This window comes from Acanthochromis polyacanthus, chromosome 13, assembly GCF_021347895.1.
Source record: "Acanthochromis polyacanthus isolate Apoly-LR-REF ecotype Palm Island chromosome 13, KAUST_Apoly_ChrSc, whole genome shotgun sequence".
Lineage (NCBI taxonomy): Eukaryota > Metazoa > Chordata > Actinopteri > Pomacentridae > Acanthochromis > Acanthochromis polyacanthus.
In genome coordinates, this window is record NC_067125.1 from 4,881,080 (window position 1) to 4,898,871 (window position 17,792).

Genomic DNA, 17,792 nt, shown 5'->3' on the forward strand with positions numbered 1-17,792 from the left:
GTGACTCTGACCTCTCGTCTCGTAATAAACCACTCCAGCGAAGTGTTGGATCCCAAACTGAGTCTCATAGTTGTTCTTTGGTGGGATGTAGTTGGTGTTGAGTTTGTGCTGAAAGTTCAGTTTGTTCAGCATCGTGGTGTCTGTGCCCTGCAGGAGACGCACAACGAAAAGCAACAACACTGTAGATCAGTAGCAGCAGAAAGAAGAAAGTTAACATTTAATGACCTGTTAACCTCTGAACATCCATCTTTCCTTCAATTAAAGAAAGTTTGAAGAACTTTGTTGGTTTAATTTACAGTGAAAACAGTTTCCAGCAAACAGTAAATCAATAAGGATAGAAGACAGAAGAAGTACCTATATTCGTAATCTAAATGAAGAAACTGTTGTTTACACCAGTAGAATACTGAGTCTCTCATTTCAAATGACTCAAAATGGGCTGATAACATTTAAAATCAAATTTTTTGGATTTAAGGAGCTGCTAGAAAACATTTGTTTATTTGGAAATTAAGCAGCAAAACCAACTGCAGGATAAAATAATAAGAGAACAGTTCCATTCGTCACTTTAAAGAAGCCTTCCAGTGTGTAGTTAGCATAAGATCCCCATCAAAGTGTTGACAAATTCAGACGTTTTAGATGCTTATTATCATTTGTATTGTTCTACTGCTTTTAGACATTTTCATTTTCCCTTATAATGCAAAATTGTAGCATGTTTTCACACCATGTTTCTTCTTTCAGCATGATTTGCAAGTAATTTTGTACATTATTCTCCTCATTGTTCCTAAACGTAACATGTGTGAGCCACTGGATAAACTCATAGTTTAGAAAACTCTTAAGTGGTTTCCCTGTTCTGTCTCCAACCAGCTGATGGTCGATCGGTTTAAAATTCTGACTTTAGAGGGAATGGAAGCCAGAGGATTCCAGAGTCTGGGTTCGAACCTTGGGGAACTTGCTCTCCTCGTCGATGAGCGAGATGATGTTCATGGGTTTGATGGCGATCATGTCCAGGGCATCCTGGTTGTCGGTGAACTCGATGTGCTGCCAGTTGATGTGCTCCAGGTTGTACTCCTCCTGCTCCAGCTTGAAGACGTGACGGACGAAGAACTGCTGAAGGTTCTCGTTGGCAAAGTTGATGCAGAGCTGCTCGAAGCTACAGGGAGGAAGGAGAATGAGAAGAAGAGCTGGTTAGGAGAAGGAAGCATCTCAAGAAACGAAAAAAATGTGGACACTTTTTCATAGCTTTGATAAAATTGTTGCAATAGGTCAGAGATTATTGTATGAATTGCAATCACACCTAGAAAAGAAGAAAATGAGATGGCACAAAGGTCATGTTTCCATTTTCTCCATGGACTAAGAACTTTTGGAAAAAGTTGGTTTATACCGTATAAGTTGGAGGCAACTACTTTCTGAAAGTTCAAGAGTTATGGTTAGATGTGCCTGCTACTTAAAGTTCTGGGTACTTTAGGTGGAAATGCAGGATGACAGACTGTGTTTGCCTTTTACCTGTTGATGGTGAAGTTCTCGAAGCCGAAGATGTCCAGCAGACCGATGGAGCGTCTGAGAGCTTTGGGCTGTGAAGACGCAGGCTTGTAAATGGCTGCATTGATCTTCTCCACGATCCAAACAAACAACCGGCCGTAGATACCCTGAACACAAATACAGGTCAACATTCAACACTTTGTAATTACAACAATGTTGTAATTTGTAGCTCTAATAATGTTAAGGAGGCTTTTTAAAGTGTGGCTTCCTGCTTGGGTTGTGCACGAAACCCATTACGACTAATACAGCAGCTGTAAAAAGTATTCTTTCATGTCAGATTTCTATAAAGTAGATTCAATTCATTAAAATCTGAAACAAAAATAAGCGATTGGAAGAGTTGACTTGCATTTATTTTACCCTCTACGTTTAAAAACCTTCCATCTGATGCTGCCACCACCGTGCTTCACCATCATGATGCTGCCACCACCATGCTTCACGTTATGATGCTGCCACCACCGTGCTTCACCATCATGATGCTGCCACCACCGTGCTTCACCATCATGATGCTGCCACCACCATGCTTCACGTTATGATGCTGCCACCACCGTGCTTCACCATCATGATGCTGCCACCACCGTGCTTCACCATCATGATGCTGCCACCACCATGCTTCACCATCATGATGCTGCCACCACCATGCTTCAAGTCATGATGCTGCCACCACCATGCTTCACGTTATGATGCTGCCACCACCGTGCTTCACATCATGATGCTGCCACCACCATGCTTCACGTCATGATGCTGCCACCACCGTGCTTCACATCATGATGCTGCCACCACCGTGCTTCACCATCATGAGGCTGCCACCACCGTGCTTCACGTCATGATGCTGCCACCACCGTGCTTCACGTCATGATGCTGCCACCACCGTGCTTCACCATCATGATGCTGCCACCACCATGCTTCACGTCATGATGCTGCCACCACCGTGCTTCACGTCATGATGCTGCCACCACCGTGCTTCACCATCATGAGGCTGCCACCACCATGCTTCACATCATGATGCTGCCACCACCATGCTTCAACATCATGATGCTGCCACCACCGTGCTTCACCATCATGAGGCTGCCACCACCATGCTTCACATCATGATGCTGCCACCACCATGCTTCAACATCATGATGCTGCCACCACCATGCTTCACGTCATGATGCTGCCACCACCGTGCTTCACGTCATGATGCTGCCACCACCGTGCTTCACCATCATGATGCTGCCACCACCATGCTTCACATCATGATGCTGCCACCACCGTGCTTCACGTCATGATGCTGCCACCACCGTGCTTCACCATCATGAGGCTGCCACCACCGTGCTTCACATCATGATGCTGCCACCACCATGCTTCAACATCATGATGCTGCCACCACCGTGCTTCACGTCATGATGCTGCCACCACCGTGCTTCACGTCATGATGCTGCCACCACCGTGCTTCACCATCATGATGCTGCCACCACCATGCTTCACGTTATGATGCTGCCACCACCGCGCTTCACCATCATGATGCTGCCACCACCGTGCTTCACCATCATGATGCTGCCACCACCATGCTTCACGTCATGATGCTGCCACCACCGTGCTTCACCATCATGATGCTGCCACCACCATGCTTCAAGTCATGATGCTGCCACCACCATGCTTCACGTTATGATGCTGCCACCACCGTGCTTCACATCATGATGCTGCCATCAACATGCTTCACGTCATGATGCTGCCACCACCGTGCTTCACATCATGATGCTGCCACCACCGTGCTTCACCATCATGAGGCTGCCACCACCGTGCTTCACGTCATGATGCTGCCACCACCGTGCTTCACGTCATGATGCTGCCACCACCGTGCTTCACCATCATGATGCTGCCACCACCATGCTTCACATCATGATGCTGCCACCACCGTGCTTCACGTCATGATGCTGCCACCACCGTGCTTCACCATCATGAGGCTGCCACCACCGTGCTTCACATCATGATGCTGCCACCACCGTGCTTCACGTCATGATGCTGCCACCACCGTGCTTCACCATCATGATGCTGCCACCACCATGCTTCACAGTGGGGATGGTGTGTTTGTGATAAAGTGCAGTGTTTGGTGTCCATCTAACATAGCTGGAAAGACAACATCTCAGAGTTGTAAATTATTTTAAAAGTTCAGTGTTTTACCTTAACAAAAGCGTCCCGGACATCCAGAGCTTGTTCCATGCTGAGCGGAGTGGAGACGGTTTCTCCTCGGGTGATCAGTGTTCGGCTGGTCAGACAGTTCATCAGATCTTTATCGTCCACCTGAAAATGCAGCTTAAGTATTAAAGTAAAAGTCCTGCTTTGGTCCTCTGACTGATATAATTTTTCATTTAGGATATTAATAGTGAAGCATCAGCATGTGATTATTAAACTAACTGGTGCTGTTAGATTAAAGTAGTGGAGAGAAATTAGAACATTTGTCACTGAAATGTTATGGAGTAGATATATAAAGTTGCATAAAATGGAAATACTCGTCGTGTTACCTCCAGCAGAGTTGCAGCGGTGGTCAGGTGAGCGCTACGAACGACCTCACAGGCGTCCAGGTTGTCATAGGTACGAGCTGCAGGGTCAAATCTTTGATGTTAAACAGTCTTTTGTATTTGTTTGCACACAATAAGCAATGAAAAATCAGTGTGCAGATAAGAAGTTTTGCTAAAATTAATAACTGCTTTCCATCACAGCAGAATAAAACTAGAAATGCTGCAAAAATTCAGCTTTGTGACCAGATTTAATATTCATTTGTTCCCGTTTCTGTTATACTTAGATACTTCGTATTTGGATACTTGCTGTATTTCTAATTTTACTATAGAGAAAGATGTGATAATGTTTAGTTCTAGTGCTTTTGGAGTCATTGTAAATAAAAATACAGACAAAAATGATTTTGTCAGCCCTCAATAGCATCTGTAAGTTTTCATTTTCTGGCTGCTAGATTAACCTCCAGTGATCAGGTAAAGCCAAACAAATCCCAGTCACTACAGTGGATTTCACATATAATAACTGTCAATATTCAAATACATACAAAAATATGAAGTTCACAATAGTTAGTTCACTTCAGGAAAGCTAAGCTAGCCATCAGGTAATGAAAAAAGGCTCAACACTGAAGTAATGAGCAATGAAACAGAAAGATGATCGGTCAGTCTGTGAAAATGAAATTTATCAACAATGCTGAAAAAAGGGTTTCATAAAAAAATCACCCTGAAGCTATAAAAGATCTAGAAAGCAATATGGCTGCAGGAAACCAAGAACTACTGAAGACTGAACTGGGAAACATTCCTGAGCAACCATGAACATTATGAAGATTGAAAAATAACATCACCAAATATATTTTTAATTTCACCTTCATATCTGAGGTTCCCCATGTGCAATATGGCTGCCAGCAGCTTAGAAATCTCCCAGTTCTCCTTGTCAGTGAACATGAGAACCTGATTGGAACAGAGAAAAAAGAAAACATTTAAGTGCATTTCAAGTAAACGAGTTAAAGACTTTAATTTCCTCAGTACCTTCATGGCAGAGCGGATGTTGGAGTACTCCTTCATGTCGTCTCGACCGTCACACACTGTACAGTTACCCTGCAGGGAGATGGAGTCTGTTCATCTAAAATGTTGGATTTCTCTCTGTGCTGCTGATATTTTACATCCATCTAACTTATTCTGTTGAAGGTAGCTTGTAATTCAGAATTCTAATTTTCTAAAAAAGTGTCTCTGATCCACAGAGGCCGAGTTGGTTCTTGTTGATGTTACAGATGTGGAGCTGCTACTGGCTGAATTATAAACAAACATCTGCAGCTAAGAGGTTAATAATGGTTCATTTACAGACACAGAACGAGCTGAAAGCACGAGGAGGACTTTAAAACGTTGCTCACTATGGTCAGGTAGGTGTAGTCGGTGGCTTTACTCAGCTCCAGCTTCTTCTTCTCCTCCACAGTCATACCCTTCAGCATGCAGTAGAAGATGTGGTAGTTTCTCTCATCGTAGGCCTGAAGAGAGAGGAGGGAAATAAAACTAAAGGCTTCACATCATATATAACTGGAAAGGATTCTATAATCTTATGACAGATGGACCAAATTCCTAAATGGATCAAAGAAAACACAACAAGTTCATTAAAGGAGAAAAATAAGCTTTAAAAAACTCAATATTTTTTGCAAAATTCAGCAATTGTCTGGTAACTTCAAAGGTAAACTGAGGAAAATGGTGCGTATCAAGGAAACAAGAGTCTGATCATGCAGCAAATGCATCCCAGAATCCGTACAATTCATACTGGATTTTAAGAAAGACACGGTGAACAGAAACTTGAAGTTGCTTCCAGACTTCTGGCCTGTAGTGTAGTCGTTGAGGGAGGAAACTGTTCTAGTGTCCGGGTTAAACAGGGTTTACCTGTCGACAGACTCTGGATTTCTCCAGCAGGTATTGTTCTATCTTGGCTCCCTCTATGGCTCCTCTTTTGTTGAAATGGATGTCGATGTATTTCCCAAAACGAGACGAGTTGTCGTTGCGGATTGTTTTAGCGTTGCCGAAGGCTGGAAGAGAAACAGAGATTCTCACTCACACTTGAACTTGTTCTATGGCACTTATCCAGGTTGTTTCCTCCTGACTAGACCAGAAGATTTCACATCGCAAAGCTGTCTTAGAATACAATATTGGTCTGATTGTGTTGAATGTCTCTAAATATCTCTGACCTTCCAGGATGGGGTTGGCCTCCAGGACCTGCTGTTCGATCCAGGAGTGTTGGCCGCTGATGGCTGCCAGGAACTGGAGGATCAGTTTGGTGCTTTCTGTTTTTCCTGCTCCAGACTCTCCACTGCCAAGTCACACCATTTGTGAGAAAATGTGAAACGAATGAAGACAAAGCAATGATTTAGCATCCTTTGCAAGTTTCTGATGACACTGTCTGCAGATTTTCAGTGCATATACACTGATCAGCCACACCATTAAAACCTGAAAAAACAACAACTAAAAACTGTACAACATTGGTTTTGTCATAATAATGTAATAATGCAGTTTGGACTCTTGCTCACCTGATGATGCAGCACTGGTCACGGTTGTTCCTCTGCATGTTGAAGTAACAGTTGTCAGCGATGGCGAAGATGTGCGGCGGCATCTCTCCGATTTTCTTATTGGTGTAGAGGCGGATCTGGTCAGCCGTGTAGATGGGCAGCAGCTGGTAAGGGTTGACGGCCACCAGGATGGAGCCAGTGTACGTCTGCAGGCAGAGGAAGGGAATGAAAATAGATGAAAGTCTTTAAAGGCTGATGTGAGGATTACCGACTGCAAAAACAGTTCAAACTCTGTGACCCGAGCTTTAAAAATGTGAACATTTCCAGTAACAAAAACAGCTGCAGCCCCTAAAATGAACCCCATGAAACTAAGAATGAATCTACATTTTCTGCTCCGATTTGGTCGCCTCCAGCACATCGTATTTGTTGTTTCTGACCAGAGCTGCAACAGTTAATGGGTCAGCTGTTGATTATTAAAATATTCACCAACTGGTTCGAAAACCCACAAACAGGAATAGTCTTTTAAGTTAAATTGTCTAAATTCTCTGATTTCAGCTTGTCAAATTTGTTTTCTTTACCTCTTCCTTGGACATATTTCAGCATTTTTTGGATCAAAAACTAACTGATTATTCAACAGTGACAATAACTGTTGGTTGTAGCCCTAAAATGAACCCATGAAACCAAACACCATTCAGAAAATCCCAGATTTAAAGCCAGACATACATCTGTGTCCAGATTTCTACTTCCAATTTGGTCGCCTCCAGCACATCTTATTTCTTGTTTTTGACCAGAGCTGCAACAGTTAATGGGTTAGCTGCTGATTATTAAATTATTCACCAACTGGTTTGAAAACCCACTAACCAGAATTATTTTTTAATGGAAAAATTGTCCAAATTCTCCGATTTCAGCTCGTCAGATGTGACTATTTTGTGTTTTCCATTTAGGAAGAGATCCTTGGACGTTTTAAATGGAAATCAAAAGTCTGTTAAGCACATCAGACTGTTGTTGGGGGAGCGAGCAGCTAGCGGCGCTGGTGGAGGGTAGCTGAGGTGATGCAGATCTCGTAGCTCAAATGTTGAAGGACGGCAACGAGAGCGGATCATCGTGTCGCCACCAGAGAGCAGGCGGCCATGTTGGAAACAAATCAGCATGCAGCGAGGCCGCAGAGCTGAGTTTGGTTACCGCTGAGCCCAACAGAGTCAGACCCATGAAGCATTTCGACTCATCCTGCAGAAACATGACACCTCCAGCGTTTAAGTGGCCGAACCCACGACTGCTTCAGTTTCAGGTTCATGAGAGCGAACAGCGACGACATGAAACATTCAAAACGTGCAACATGCATGCATGTAGATAAGAATGAATAGGAAATATATAGTGCATGGTGCTGTTTGCATAAAAGGTGTTGCATTGGAGTCATTCCATCTGAAATCATTACATTTTTATAACAGTTTCTGCTACACCAACTCTGATTTGCATGATTTTTAAAAATATTTACAGAGATATTTGTATAATTTCAGCTTGACATACCAAAAAGAAAAAAACGTGTATCAACTCACTTTCAGCATGAATTTTCACAAGTTAAAATTTGAGTCTTTGAACAGCAGTATCTCAGGATATATTAAAGATAAAAGCCTGACATTTTCCCTGTTTCTCATCATGTCATTAATTCAGTGTCTGCAATACTGGACAAATAGATCACATAGTCTCCGAGTATGGCTGAGTTGACCTACACCAATCATCCACAACATTAAAACCACTGACAGGTCAAAGTAAATGAACTAGATTCTGAACAAGACTGTCATGCAGATGGAAGATGATTTAACCTGCAGTTTCTGATTTGTAAAACTGATTAATATTGGAGATTTCACTGTGTGTTTGTTTTTTTTTATCCATACCAGAGCGAAAAAGGTCGATATCAAAAACCAGTGAGTGTAGGTGGGTCAGATCTTAAATAGACTGTACATACATGCGTTAAATGCATATTCTTGTGTTTTTTTCCAGCTGAAGTTGCTGCAGCCATGCTGGACTTACCCTGCCACCACAGTTAGTCTTCAGAGAAAACAGGAGAGAGGAAGGAAGGTAGCAAGTAGGGGAAAAGAAGGAATAAATAAACATGAAACAGAGTAGAAGTGAGAAACAGCCAACAGCAGGACGGATTTGTGAGACATTAGTGACAGAAGTGGTAAAGAGGAACCACATTTATACAGGGAAGCACAAAGGGAAATACATTTTAAAGCCAATCTCACACATTTTCTGAAAGCAAATCAGATCTTTGATTACTTTTAACTTAGCATGTTGTATAATTGTTCTTTTCTAATTGTGTAAACTGAAGTTGATCCATAGATGGCCAGCTGTTCTAAAAAGTTCTGTTGATGCTTTCAGGAGAAGTTTATCCTTTATTTCTGCACATTTGTGGTCTGAATTCCTGTATTTTTATTCTTCAGTATGTGTGGATGAGAAAAAATGTTTCTGTGGTTGTAAATGGTGTAAGAAGGAAACAGCATCACTTCTTTTGACGCTTAGTAATAGAAACACTGGTGATGACACTTCTGACGTTCTTTTCTGTGTATCTGAAGAGCACGTAGTGTCGATGGATTCCTGTGTGCAGTAACACTCACATATATGAGCTTTTCTCTGTATCTGATGAGCAGGTTGCGGAGGATGCCGGCTTCGTTGAGGTCTCCGAGGCGGATCATGTCCTCAACGCCGTGGATGGAAGTGGGATGCATCGGCTTGATGTTGGTGGCATTCTGAGGGGAGATCCAGTGTTCCTGCAGGGGCAGGAGGAGGGAAACAGGACACTTCTGATCCAAAATAATAGATTTTTTCATTATTCCAAGATCCATCTGGCACTTATGTGGAGTCACGTTATACTGAACCACTTACTAGAACTTTTTTTTTTTAGATACAGATCACAAAAACTTGAGAAAACTTTAGTCACTCTGACTGCTCAACAGAAATGTATGTGAATTTCTTAACTTATCTGACGCAAACACTTGCTCTTGGTGATAATACATAATGAGAAACTTGTGCTGTAGTGAGCAGTAAAATAAGACTTTGGGCCTTTAAGAATCAGGGTAATTTTGTGTCACTGCTGACAGGTGTAGAGTTGCACAATATGGTGATTTTCATAGCTATAAACGTTTAAATAGTTTATTTGCATAATGTCTAGAAGCCCTTCACAGCTTGTATTTTTGAACAAACCAATGGCAGCAAGTTGTTCCCAAGTTCAATTCCTGGCAACTAATGTCTACATGTCATGATGGTATATGTATTAAAAAATGTTGAGGGATGGTTTCAGACACTGTCTAGCACACTCCTCACAACATAAAGGAGCCATTTTATTTAAAAAAAACAAAACAAAACAAGTGTTTCAGCACTACAAACGTCCAAAATGTTCAAAATTCCAACTGAATTCAACCAGAACCTTTTGAGGTGCAACAGGAAATGTAAACATGGTAGCAAAGTTTAATTTGTACTTGAATGAATTGTATTTGTAATGTGACGATCGCAATCAAATCTGGGCCTGACTCTCAACCAGAACACATAATAGACTTGATTGTGAATGTGTTTTCTACTTTTTTTGCTGTGGTATGTTAGTCTGTTGTGACAGTGGGAGAAAAATTACTCTTTCCCCTTTCTAAGGTCATAATGGCCTTTAGACAAGCAGGAGATTAGATACTGTCTATTCTGACATGACCAAGCAAATGAGTTGTCTCCATATTGGCCTTTAATCCAAATCTGACCTTCTCCCAACTACAATATTTACCCAAAGATCAGAGAGAATCCTCAGAACTGATGCTGGCATTGCTTCTAAGAACTACTGCTTAGTCGGTGTCACTTCTCCTGAGTCTCCAGTGTGTTGCTGAACTTTCACAACAGGGACCGAGGTCTAACACCATCAACCATCAAGATCTAACAACACCATCAACCATCAAGGTCTAACAACACCATCAACCATCAAGGTGTAACACCACCATCAACCATCAAGGTGTAACAACACCATCCACCATCAAGGTCTAACACCATCAACCATCAAGGTGTAACACCACCATCAACCATCAAGGTCTAACACCATCAACCATCAAGGTGTAACAACACCATCAACCATCAAGATCTAACAACACCATCAACCATCAAGGTCTAACAACACCATCCACCATCAAGGTCTAACACCACCATCAACCATCAAGGTCTAACACCATCAACCATCAAGGTGTAACAACACCATCAACCATCAAGATCTAACAACACCATCAACCATCAAGGTCTAACAACACCATCAACCATCAAGGTGTAACACCACCATCAACCATCAAGGTCTAACACCACCATCAACCATCAAGGTGTAACAACACCATCAACCATCAAGGTCTAACACCACCATCAACCATCAAGGTCTAACACCACCATCAACCATCAAGGTGTAACAACACCATCAACCATCAAGGTCTAACACCACCATCAACCATCAAGGTCTAACACCACCATCAACCATCAAGGTGTAACAACACCATCAACCATCAAGGTCTAACAACACCATCCACCATCAAGGTCTAACACCACCATCAACCATCAAGGTCTAACCACCATCAACCATCAAGGTGTAAACACCATCAACCATCAAGGTGTAACACCACCATCAACCATCAAGGTGTAACACCACCATCAACCATCAAGGTCTAACACACCATCAACCATCAAGGTCTAACACCACCATCAACCATCAAGGTGTAACAACACCATCAACCATCAAGGTCTAACACCACCATCAACCATCAAGGTCTAACACCACCATCAACCATCAAGGTGTAACAACACCATCAACCATCAAGGTCTAACAACACCATCAACCATCAAGGTCTAACAACACCATCAACCATCAAGGTCTAACAACACCATCCACCATCAAGGTCTAACACCACCATCAACCATCAAGGTCTAACACCATCAACCATCAAGGTGTAACAACACCATCAACCATCAAGGTCTAACAACACCATCAACCATCAAGGTGTAACACCACCATCAACCATCAAGGTCTAACACCACCATCAACCATCAAGGTCTAACAACACCATCAACCATCAAGGTGTAACACCACCATCAACCATCAAGGTCTAACACCACCATCAACCATCAAGGTGTAACAACACCATCAACCATCAAGGTCTAACACCACCATCAACCATCAAGGTCTAACACCACCATCAACCATCAAGGTATAACAACACCATCCACCATCAAGGTCTAACACCATCAACCATCAAGGTGTAACACCACCATCAACCATCAAGGTCTAACACTATCAACCATCAAGGTGTAACAACACCATCAACCATCAAGATCTAACAACACCATCAACCATCAAGGTCTAACAACACCATCCACCATCAAGGTCTAACACCATCCACCATCAAGGTGTAACAACACCATCAACCATCAAGGTGTAACAACACCATCAACCATCAAGGTCTAACACCACCATCAACCATCAAGGTGTAACAACACCATCAACCATCAAGGTCTAACACCATCAACCATCAAGATCTAACACCACCAAGACCATGAGAGTCCTTGGACGAGGAGTCTCACGGTCTTGGTGTTATTAGGTCTTGGTGCTTGATGCCTCGGCTGAGGACCTTCTGTTGTTTTTACGAGAAAGGCAAAGCTCTTTCTACATAGCAGGATCATAACCACCTGCTGGTCAGCAGGCAACAAGAAACAAACAAACAAGTGTTTTGTTACTTACATTCCCTTCATCATCCAACACCTGGATCTGTCCCGAGTCGCAGAGTTTGACCACAGCGCCGATCGGCACCTCAAACTCCCGACCGGTCTTCAAGTCCAGCCAGACATAGTCGCCCTGAGAAGAAGCAAAACAGAAACCAGGATCAGGACAGATCATTATCAGAGATTAGTCAAATCATTCAGCATCGGACAGTTTCAAATCATCGTCAGAACACCATGCAGGACCTTAGGAGAAATTAGAAGGAACCTTGCTTTGATTGCAGCATCTTCATTAACTCATGATTAGAATCTAGAATTTATTTGTTTAAATGCTTGAATCACAACCTTTTTCACAGTTAACCTCCACCAGACTTAATGCAGTCTGGAAATGTGAATTTTTAAAGTCAGACTGTGGTTAAATTAAGACTTCTTAACATCTTATAACATCCTATTCTACACACTTTTACTACAATTATTGTAGTAGGTCAACTGACAATCACCAATGATGTAAGATAACACAAGAATATAAATAAATGGTTAAGTATGAAAAGGGTAAAGTGAATTGAGAGTGATCTCCTGGTCCAGTCCTGCCTCAACTGGAAGGTTCTGAAAAGGAAAAACTAAATATAAACCTGGACGTTGTTATACAGGAGAGGAAATAAGGGTCAGTATTAGGGTGGACAAAAGATATCTATAAATCATTTGGTGCATTTTAAGGAAACCTTTCATGAGTATTAAGCTCTAAACTAATGAAGGCTTGAATAGTGGCTCTGAAAGTGTCCAGATGACCTCAATCTTTAGTCAGTTTGAAATTTTGAGTCACTTTTTTCCTCTCTAACTCTTCATTGACATAAACACAACACTTACTGATGCTTCATTAGCTTACTTGCTTTTAAAGGCAAACATCTAACCAGGGAATCATGTGGCAGCAATGCAATGTAGAAAATCATGAATAAACGTGTCGGGAGCTTCTGTTGATGTACAGAACGAGGAAACAAAGTGATCTCAGTGAGTCCGCTAATCTCCTGGATTTTCACCACAATAGTTTTTTTAAATTTACTCAGAATGAAAAAGAACAAACATTCAGTGAGCAGTGATTCTACAAACAAAAATACTTCGTCGATGGGAAAGCTCAGACATATATGCAGCTGGACTCTCAATCTGTTTTTCATGCCACAAATGTGATCTAGTCAAAGAGTTTCTCAGCTTCAGTGTGAATAGTCTCGGAGCATCTTTTCCCTTCATGAAACATGCAGTTGGACAGGACTTTAGAAGTGTTCATAGGTGGTTTGAATCATCTTTGCAAAGACTCTGGTTAACCGTTTTCAGTGTTTGTGCTTAAACAAACCAAACAGATGCAGGCTACACCTTTAATTTTAACTGACAGATATGAGAATACATCAGGCAGGCTGAAAGCAACTAAACAGATTTTCCAAGAGACCAAATCTTTTGGCAACAACAAGCTATCATTGTAATGAAATTCTACATTCTCTGTGTCTACTCAGTGCCCTAATGAACCTTTTTACAAAATACATTCATTCAGACACACACACATCTCCTCATATATACTGAGGTAATAACATGAGTATACAAGAACAGTGCAAAAAGGTTCTGTACACAAAAAAAAAAGGATTAAAAAAAGCATGTGCAGAAAAAGCTAGGATCTGCTCACTGCTTCCTGTGTTATGATGCATCAGACTGAAGTTAAAGCACACACACACATTCATGTTTTCATTCATTCAGAGGCTGCTACACTGGTTTACACTAACCTTAACCATAATCTGTCTAATAAATAGGTCTAAAAAAAAGTTTAATTTACATTTTAATGATTTATTTTCCCCAGAAGGGAAGTGGATCTCCATAGTGTGACTACAAGCAAATACACAAATCCGAGTTAAAACCTTAAACACAGTTTTCAGATGTACAATTATGATTCAGAACTGAAAGCCACGTATAACTATTTTAACACAATGCTTTGTAATATGTCAGCATCTCTCTACTCTCTCAAACACACATCAGAAAATAAGCAACACTAATATAACTGTTATCATGGAACAATAATCTCATAATTAAATGAACTTCATAGGAACAACACTGGAAGGAACATTTATTTTAAACATTTTCTTGAAATTAATAGTAGGTAAGGTTATCAAATATTATTGAAATGTTCCCCACCAGCTTAAAAAGAACTCCTTAAAGAGGTAAAACATTAATGTAGCAGCAGAGTTAGTGTGATTTTAATCATGAACAGACTGTCACTGAAATCAGACATCTAGCAGTTTTTCATGAATAGTTTATGATCTTTATTAGGCTAGTATCGATGAAAACATTGTCCTTATCTTGCTTTTATGACAGAAAAATACAAATTTGGAGCAAAGTGAATATAAATAAGCCAACAAAGAGGGAAATAAAACAGATTTTAATGCTATGTGCTCAAATAAAAAACTTTTTGTTGCACATTTGTGGTCTGAATCAGAAAAAAAGCCTCACAGATAGAATTGATATTTGATGTATGACACAGGTGAACACGCACACGTCTTAACACAAATCCACAGAGAAGAGACACACAATTGTGACTCATGACACTTAAAACTCACACACAACACACATGCATACCGGCAGCAGTGTTGTGTGTTTCACCACAGTGTTGACGTTGCGTAGCAGCGCCCATTTGGCCAGATCCTTCTCATAGAGGTCCATGTAGTCCCGACGCTTGTACATCTTCACCGTTCAAACTTACAAACACTCAGAAACTGATATCCAAAGGTAGAAGTTTTCTGCTTCAAACGTAAAATATATAAAATATCCCAAGATGCAGGTGGAAAGTTGTGCAAACTAATCTGCTGTTTGTAAAATTTCAGCTTCTCAGAAAAACTCTAAAATGTTCTTCATTTCATCACAGCTCTAGATCACATCATAGTCACCTCTGTTCATCTAAAACCAGCTGAGATGGTCTTTCAGTGATGGAACAAAGATGAAGTCCATAAAAGCAGCTCCATCAGCAGACATCTTGTGGGTCACACAGAGGAACATCCTGGCTTTTGCGTTTTCTTCAAATTCTTGGTTCAGCTTTCAAAAAGTCCACAAAGAAGTTCATCACTGTGAAGTTCCCTCTGCAACCACATTTTGGGAGAACCCTCCAGCCCTCTCCGTCTCTTCTATCACACTTTGTTAACCCCCCCTACACCTCTCCTGTCGCCCGTGGCAACAGGATGCCACTTCCTCCTCAGGTGTGTCCTACGGTGTTGGATTTCCGCACAGATCGATCCACGACAGGCTCTAACTGCTCAGTAATGTCTGCAGGTGATGCAGAGCAGACAGGTTGTTTCACGGCTGAGAAACGTTAGCGTGAAACTAATGACGACTCACACAGGAGTATCTGAATCCTCCAACAACCACCTTCTTCATGAGTCACTCCTCAGACATCTCAGTGGTGACTCAGTAATTATATGAGCAGTGATTCTGCCATGCTGTTGGGATGCATGTGTGATGTTTCAGCAGCTTTAGCATCTTAGCATGAAGCTGCTAGTTTGGCTAAACTTTCCAACTTTGGAGACACAGCTGACAGGAAACGATGCCACAACATTGGATAACATTACCTGAAAGTTCTAACAATAATTTTAAGAAATGGTTTAATCATATGTTCAAAAATGTTTTCCTGTTATGTGCCTACAATGTTAGTGTAATGTTTTAATGTCAGCATTCAGAGGAGAACAGACTATGTTTCAAGATAACAAACTAAGAACGTTCTCCAACCAACTTTAAAAGATTTTCCAGATGTTGTCTTGTCGTGGTTTCTCTCTGATGTCCGTGATGTGCAGGTGAAGGAGAAAAGTCCGTGACACTGACTTGCTTAATAATAAGTTTATTATAAGGAAGAACAGCATCGATCAGACAGAGAGACTGCCTGGGAGGATCCGGACAAATGAATCTCCCCGAACAGCAAACGGAGGTCACTTTTATATGTTTTAAACAAGTGGAACCATTGTCACAACATGTGATTTGTATCAGAAGACCAAAAAACAAGAGCCTCATTGATAAACCCTGTGGCGAAATCCATAGGATAATTCCCTAGACACAGGAACTACTAATACAACACTGAGTTCTTTCAACAAGAAGATACACTCCATTCTGACATATAGCACATGCCTAGCAACACCAACATCACTTGTCTCAAGTCATGAGAATCACATGTCTAACAGCACATCAGATCAGATACTACAGTCTACAGAATGTTTTATAATGTTCCTGTAATGTGATTATTAAAGGTAGAACATTTAGCCTTTTTGCTGAGGGAACACTTTATAGAACGTTCTTCTACAAGACGTATCCACAATAAAGAAGATGTTCTCAATGCAACATTCAGAAAAACATTTTAAAGACCTCAGATAACAGATAATTCTTCATAGGATGTTCACGTTCTGCGATATATAGAAGGTGGAACATTCTGACTGCAAAGATCGGAGGATGTGGTTGAGTAAAGACATGACAGAACCTATAAAACGTTCCCACAATGTTCCACGCTAACAAAGAAAGAATGTTCTTGGTGTAACACTCAGTTATAACCAAATGTTTTTAGAATGTCTTTTGCTATGCTGCCTTTAAGAAGAACATTCTGGGAACTAAAAGAAAACTTGCTGCTGGAAACGTTAGTAAAACTTTGCAGAACTTTCTCCATGTTTTTGGGACAAACAAATTCTAGCATGTTGTTGGCGTCTTGTAGCTCTAGTTTTGGTCTCCACCAGCTCAATACTGAACAAGGAGCTGAATGTCACTATGCAGCTGTTGAAACTGAACACTTTGCAGAACTTTTTTAGAACATTTTTGGAACAAAACTATTCTAGCTGGGTATTCCCTACACTTAAAATGACTTGAAGGTGCTAAAAGTGCCACATGTAAATCTGAATAAAGCATAAACATCTGCAAGGATCCTGTACATTGAAAACAGTCTAATCTAAATAAAAAAAATCACATAGACTGATACTCTGCAGGTGTCTTTAACATCTAGAAAAAGACAAAGGAGAACTAACACTCCTGAAGTCAGTAGCTAAAGGTGTTAAGGTATTTAAGGGGATGAAGAAAAGAAAGTTTGAAACAAAGATATCTGATGTAGAAGTCACTCTACAAGTTCCGTTTAAAAGGAAACCCGAATCATGTAGATCTGCATTTATCGATGTAAAGATAAGTCTCTAGATTCCAGCTTGAATCCACTTATCCTGTGAAATATCTCAACAACTACAGAATAAAGTGACAAAGTCTGCTGCAGACATTCTTGATTCCCAGCAACTACTGACGTTTCCTCTTTTTGTCGTTTGATCCGTTTTGTTTTAAATCTAAATCAGTCAGATGATTGCTGTGAACCATGATTCTGTCTGTTTTCTTTCCCTCCTCCTCCTTAAAAAGACAGAAATGTTCAGAACAGTAGCGGAGAAGATGTGAGCTGCTGAGTTTACTGTGTGATGAACACCGTAGTAGTCTGAGTGTGTGTTACATATCTGTCTGTTTAATTAAG

The 17,792-nt window shown here is 41.1% G+C and overlaps 1 protein-coding gene across 1 annotated transcript in view; it reads right to left on the reverse strand.

The window, feature by feature from the left end:
* myo7aa (myosin VIIAa) overlaps positions 1–15,688 on the reverse strand; it is a 53,128-nt gene extending 37,440 nt beyond the window's left edge. Inside the window, 15 exon segments of the mRNA XM_051958238.1 lie at positions 12–147; positions 937–1,147; positions 1,501–1,643; positions 3,700–3,819; positions 4,041–4,117; positions 4,895–4,979; positions 5,058–5,126; positions 5,420–5,533; positions 5,931–6,073; positions 6,233–6,354; positions 6,572–6,756; positions 9,169–9,321; positions 12,303–12,416; positions 14,897–15,001; positions 15,650–15,688. Coding sequence (XP_051814198.1) covers positions 12–147; positions 937–1,147; positions 1,501–1,643; positions 3,700–3,819; positions 4,041–4,117; positions 4,895–4,979; positions 5,058–5,126; positions 5,420–5,533; positions 5,931–6,073; positions 6,233–6,354; positions 6,572–6,756; positions 9,169–9,321; positions 12,303–12,416; positions 14,897–15,001; positions 15,650–15,688 — 1,816 coding nt within the window.
* Between the last annotated feature and the right edge of the window lie 2,104 nt (positions 15,689–17,792).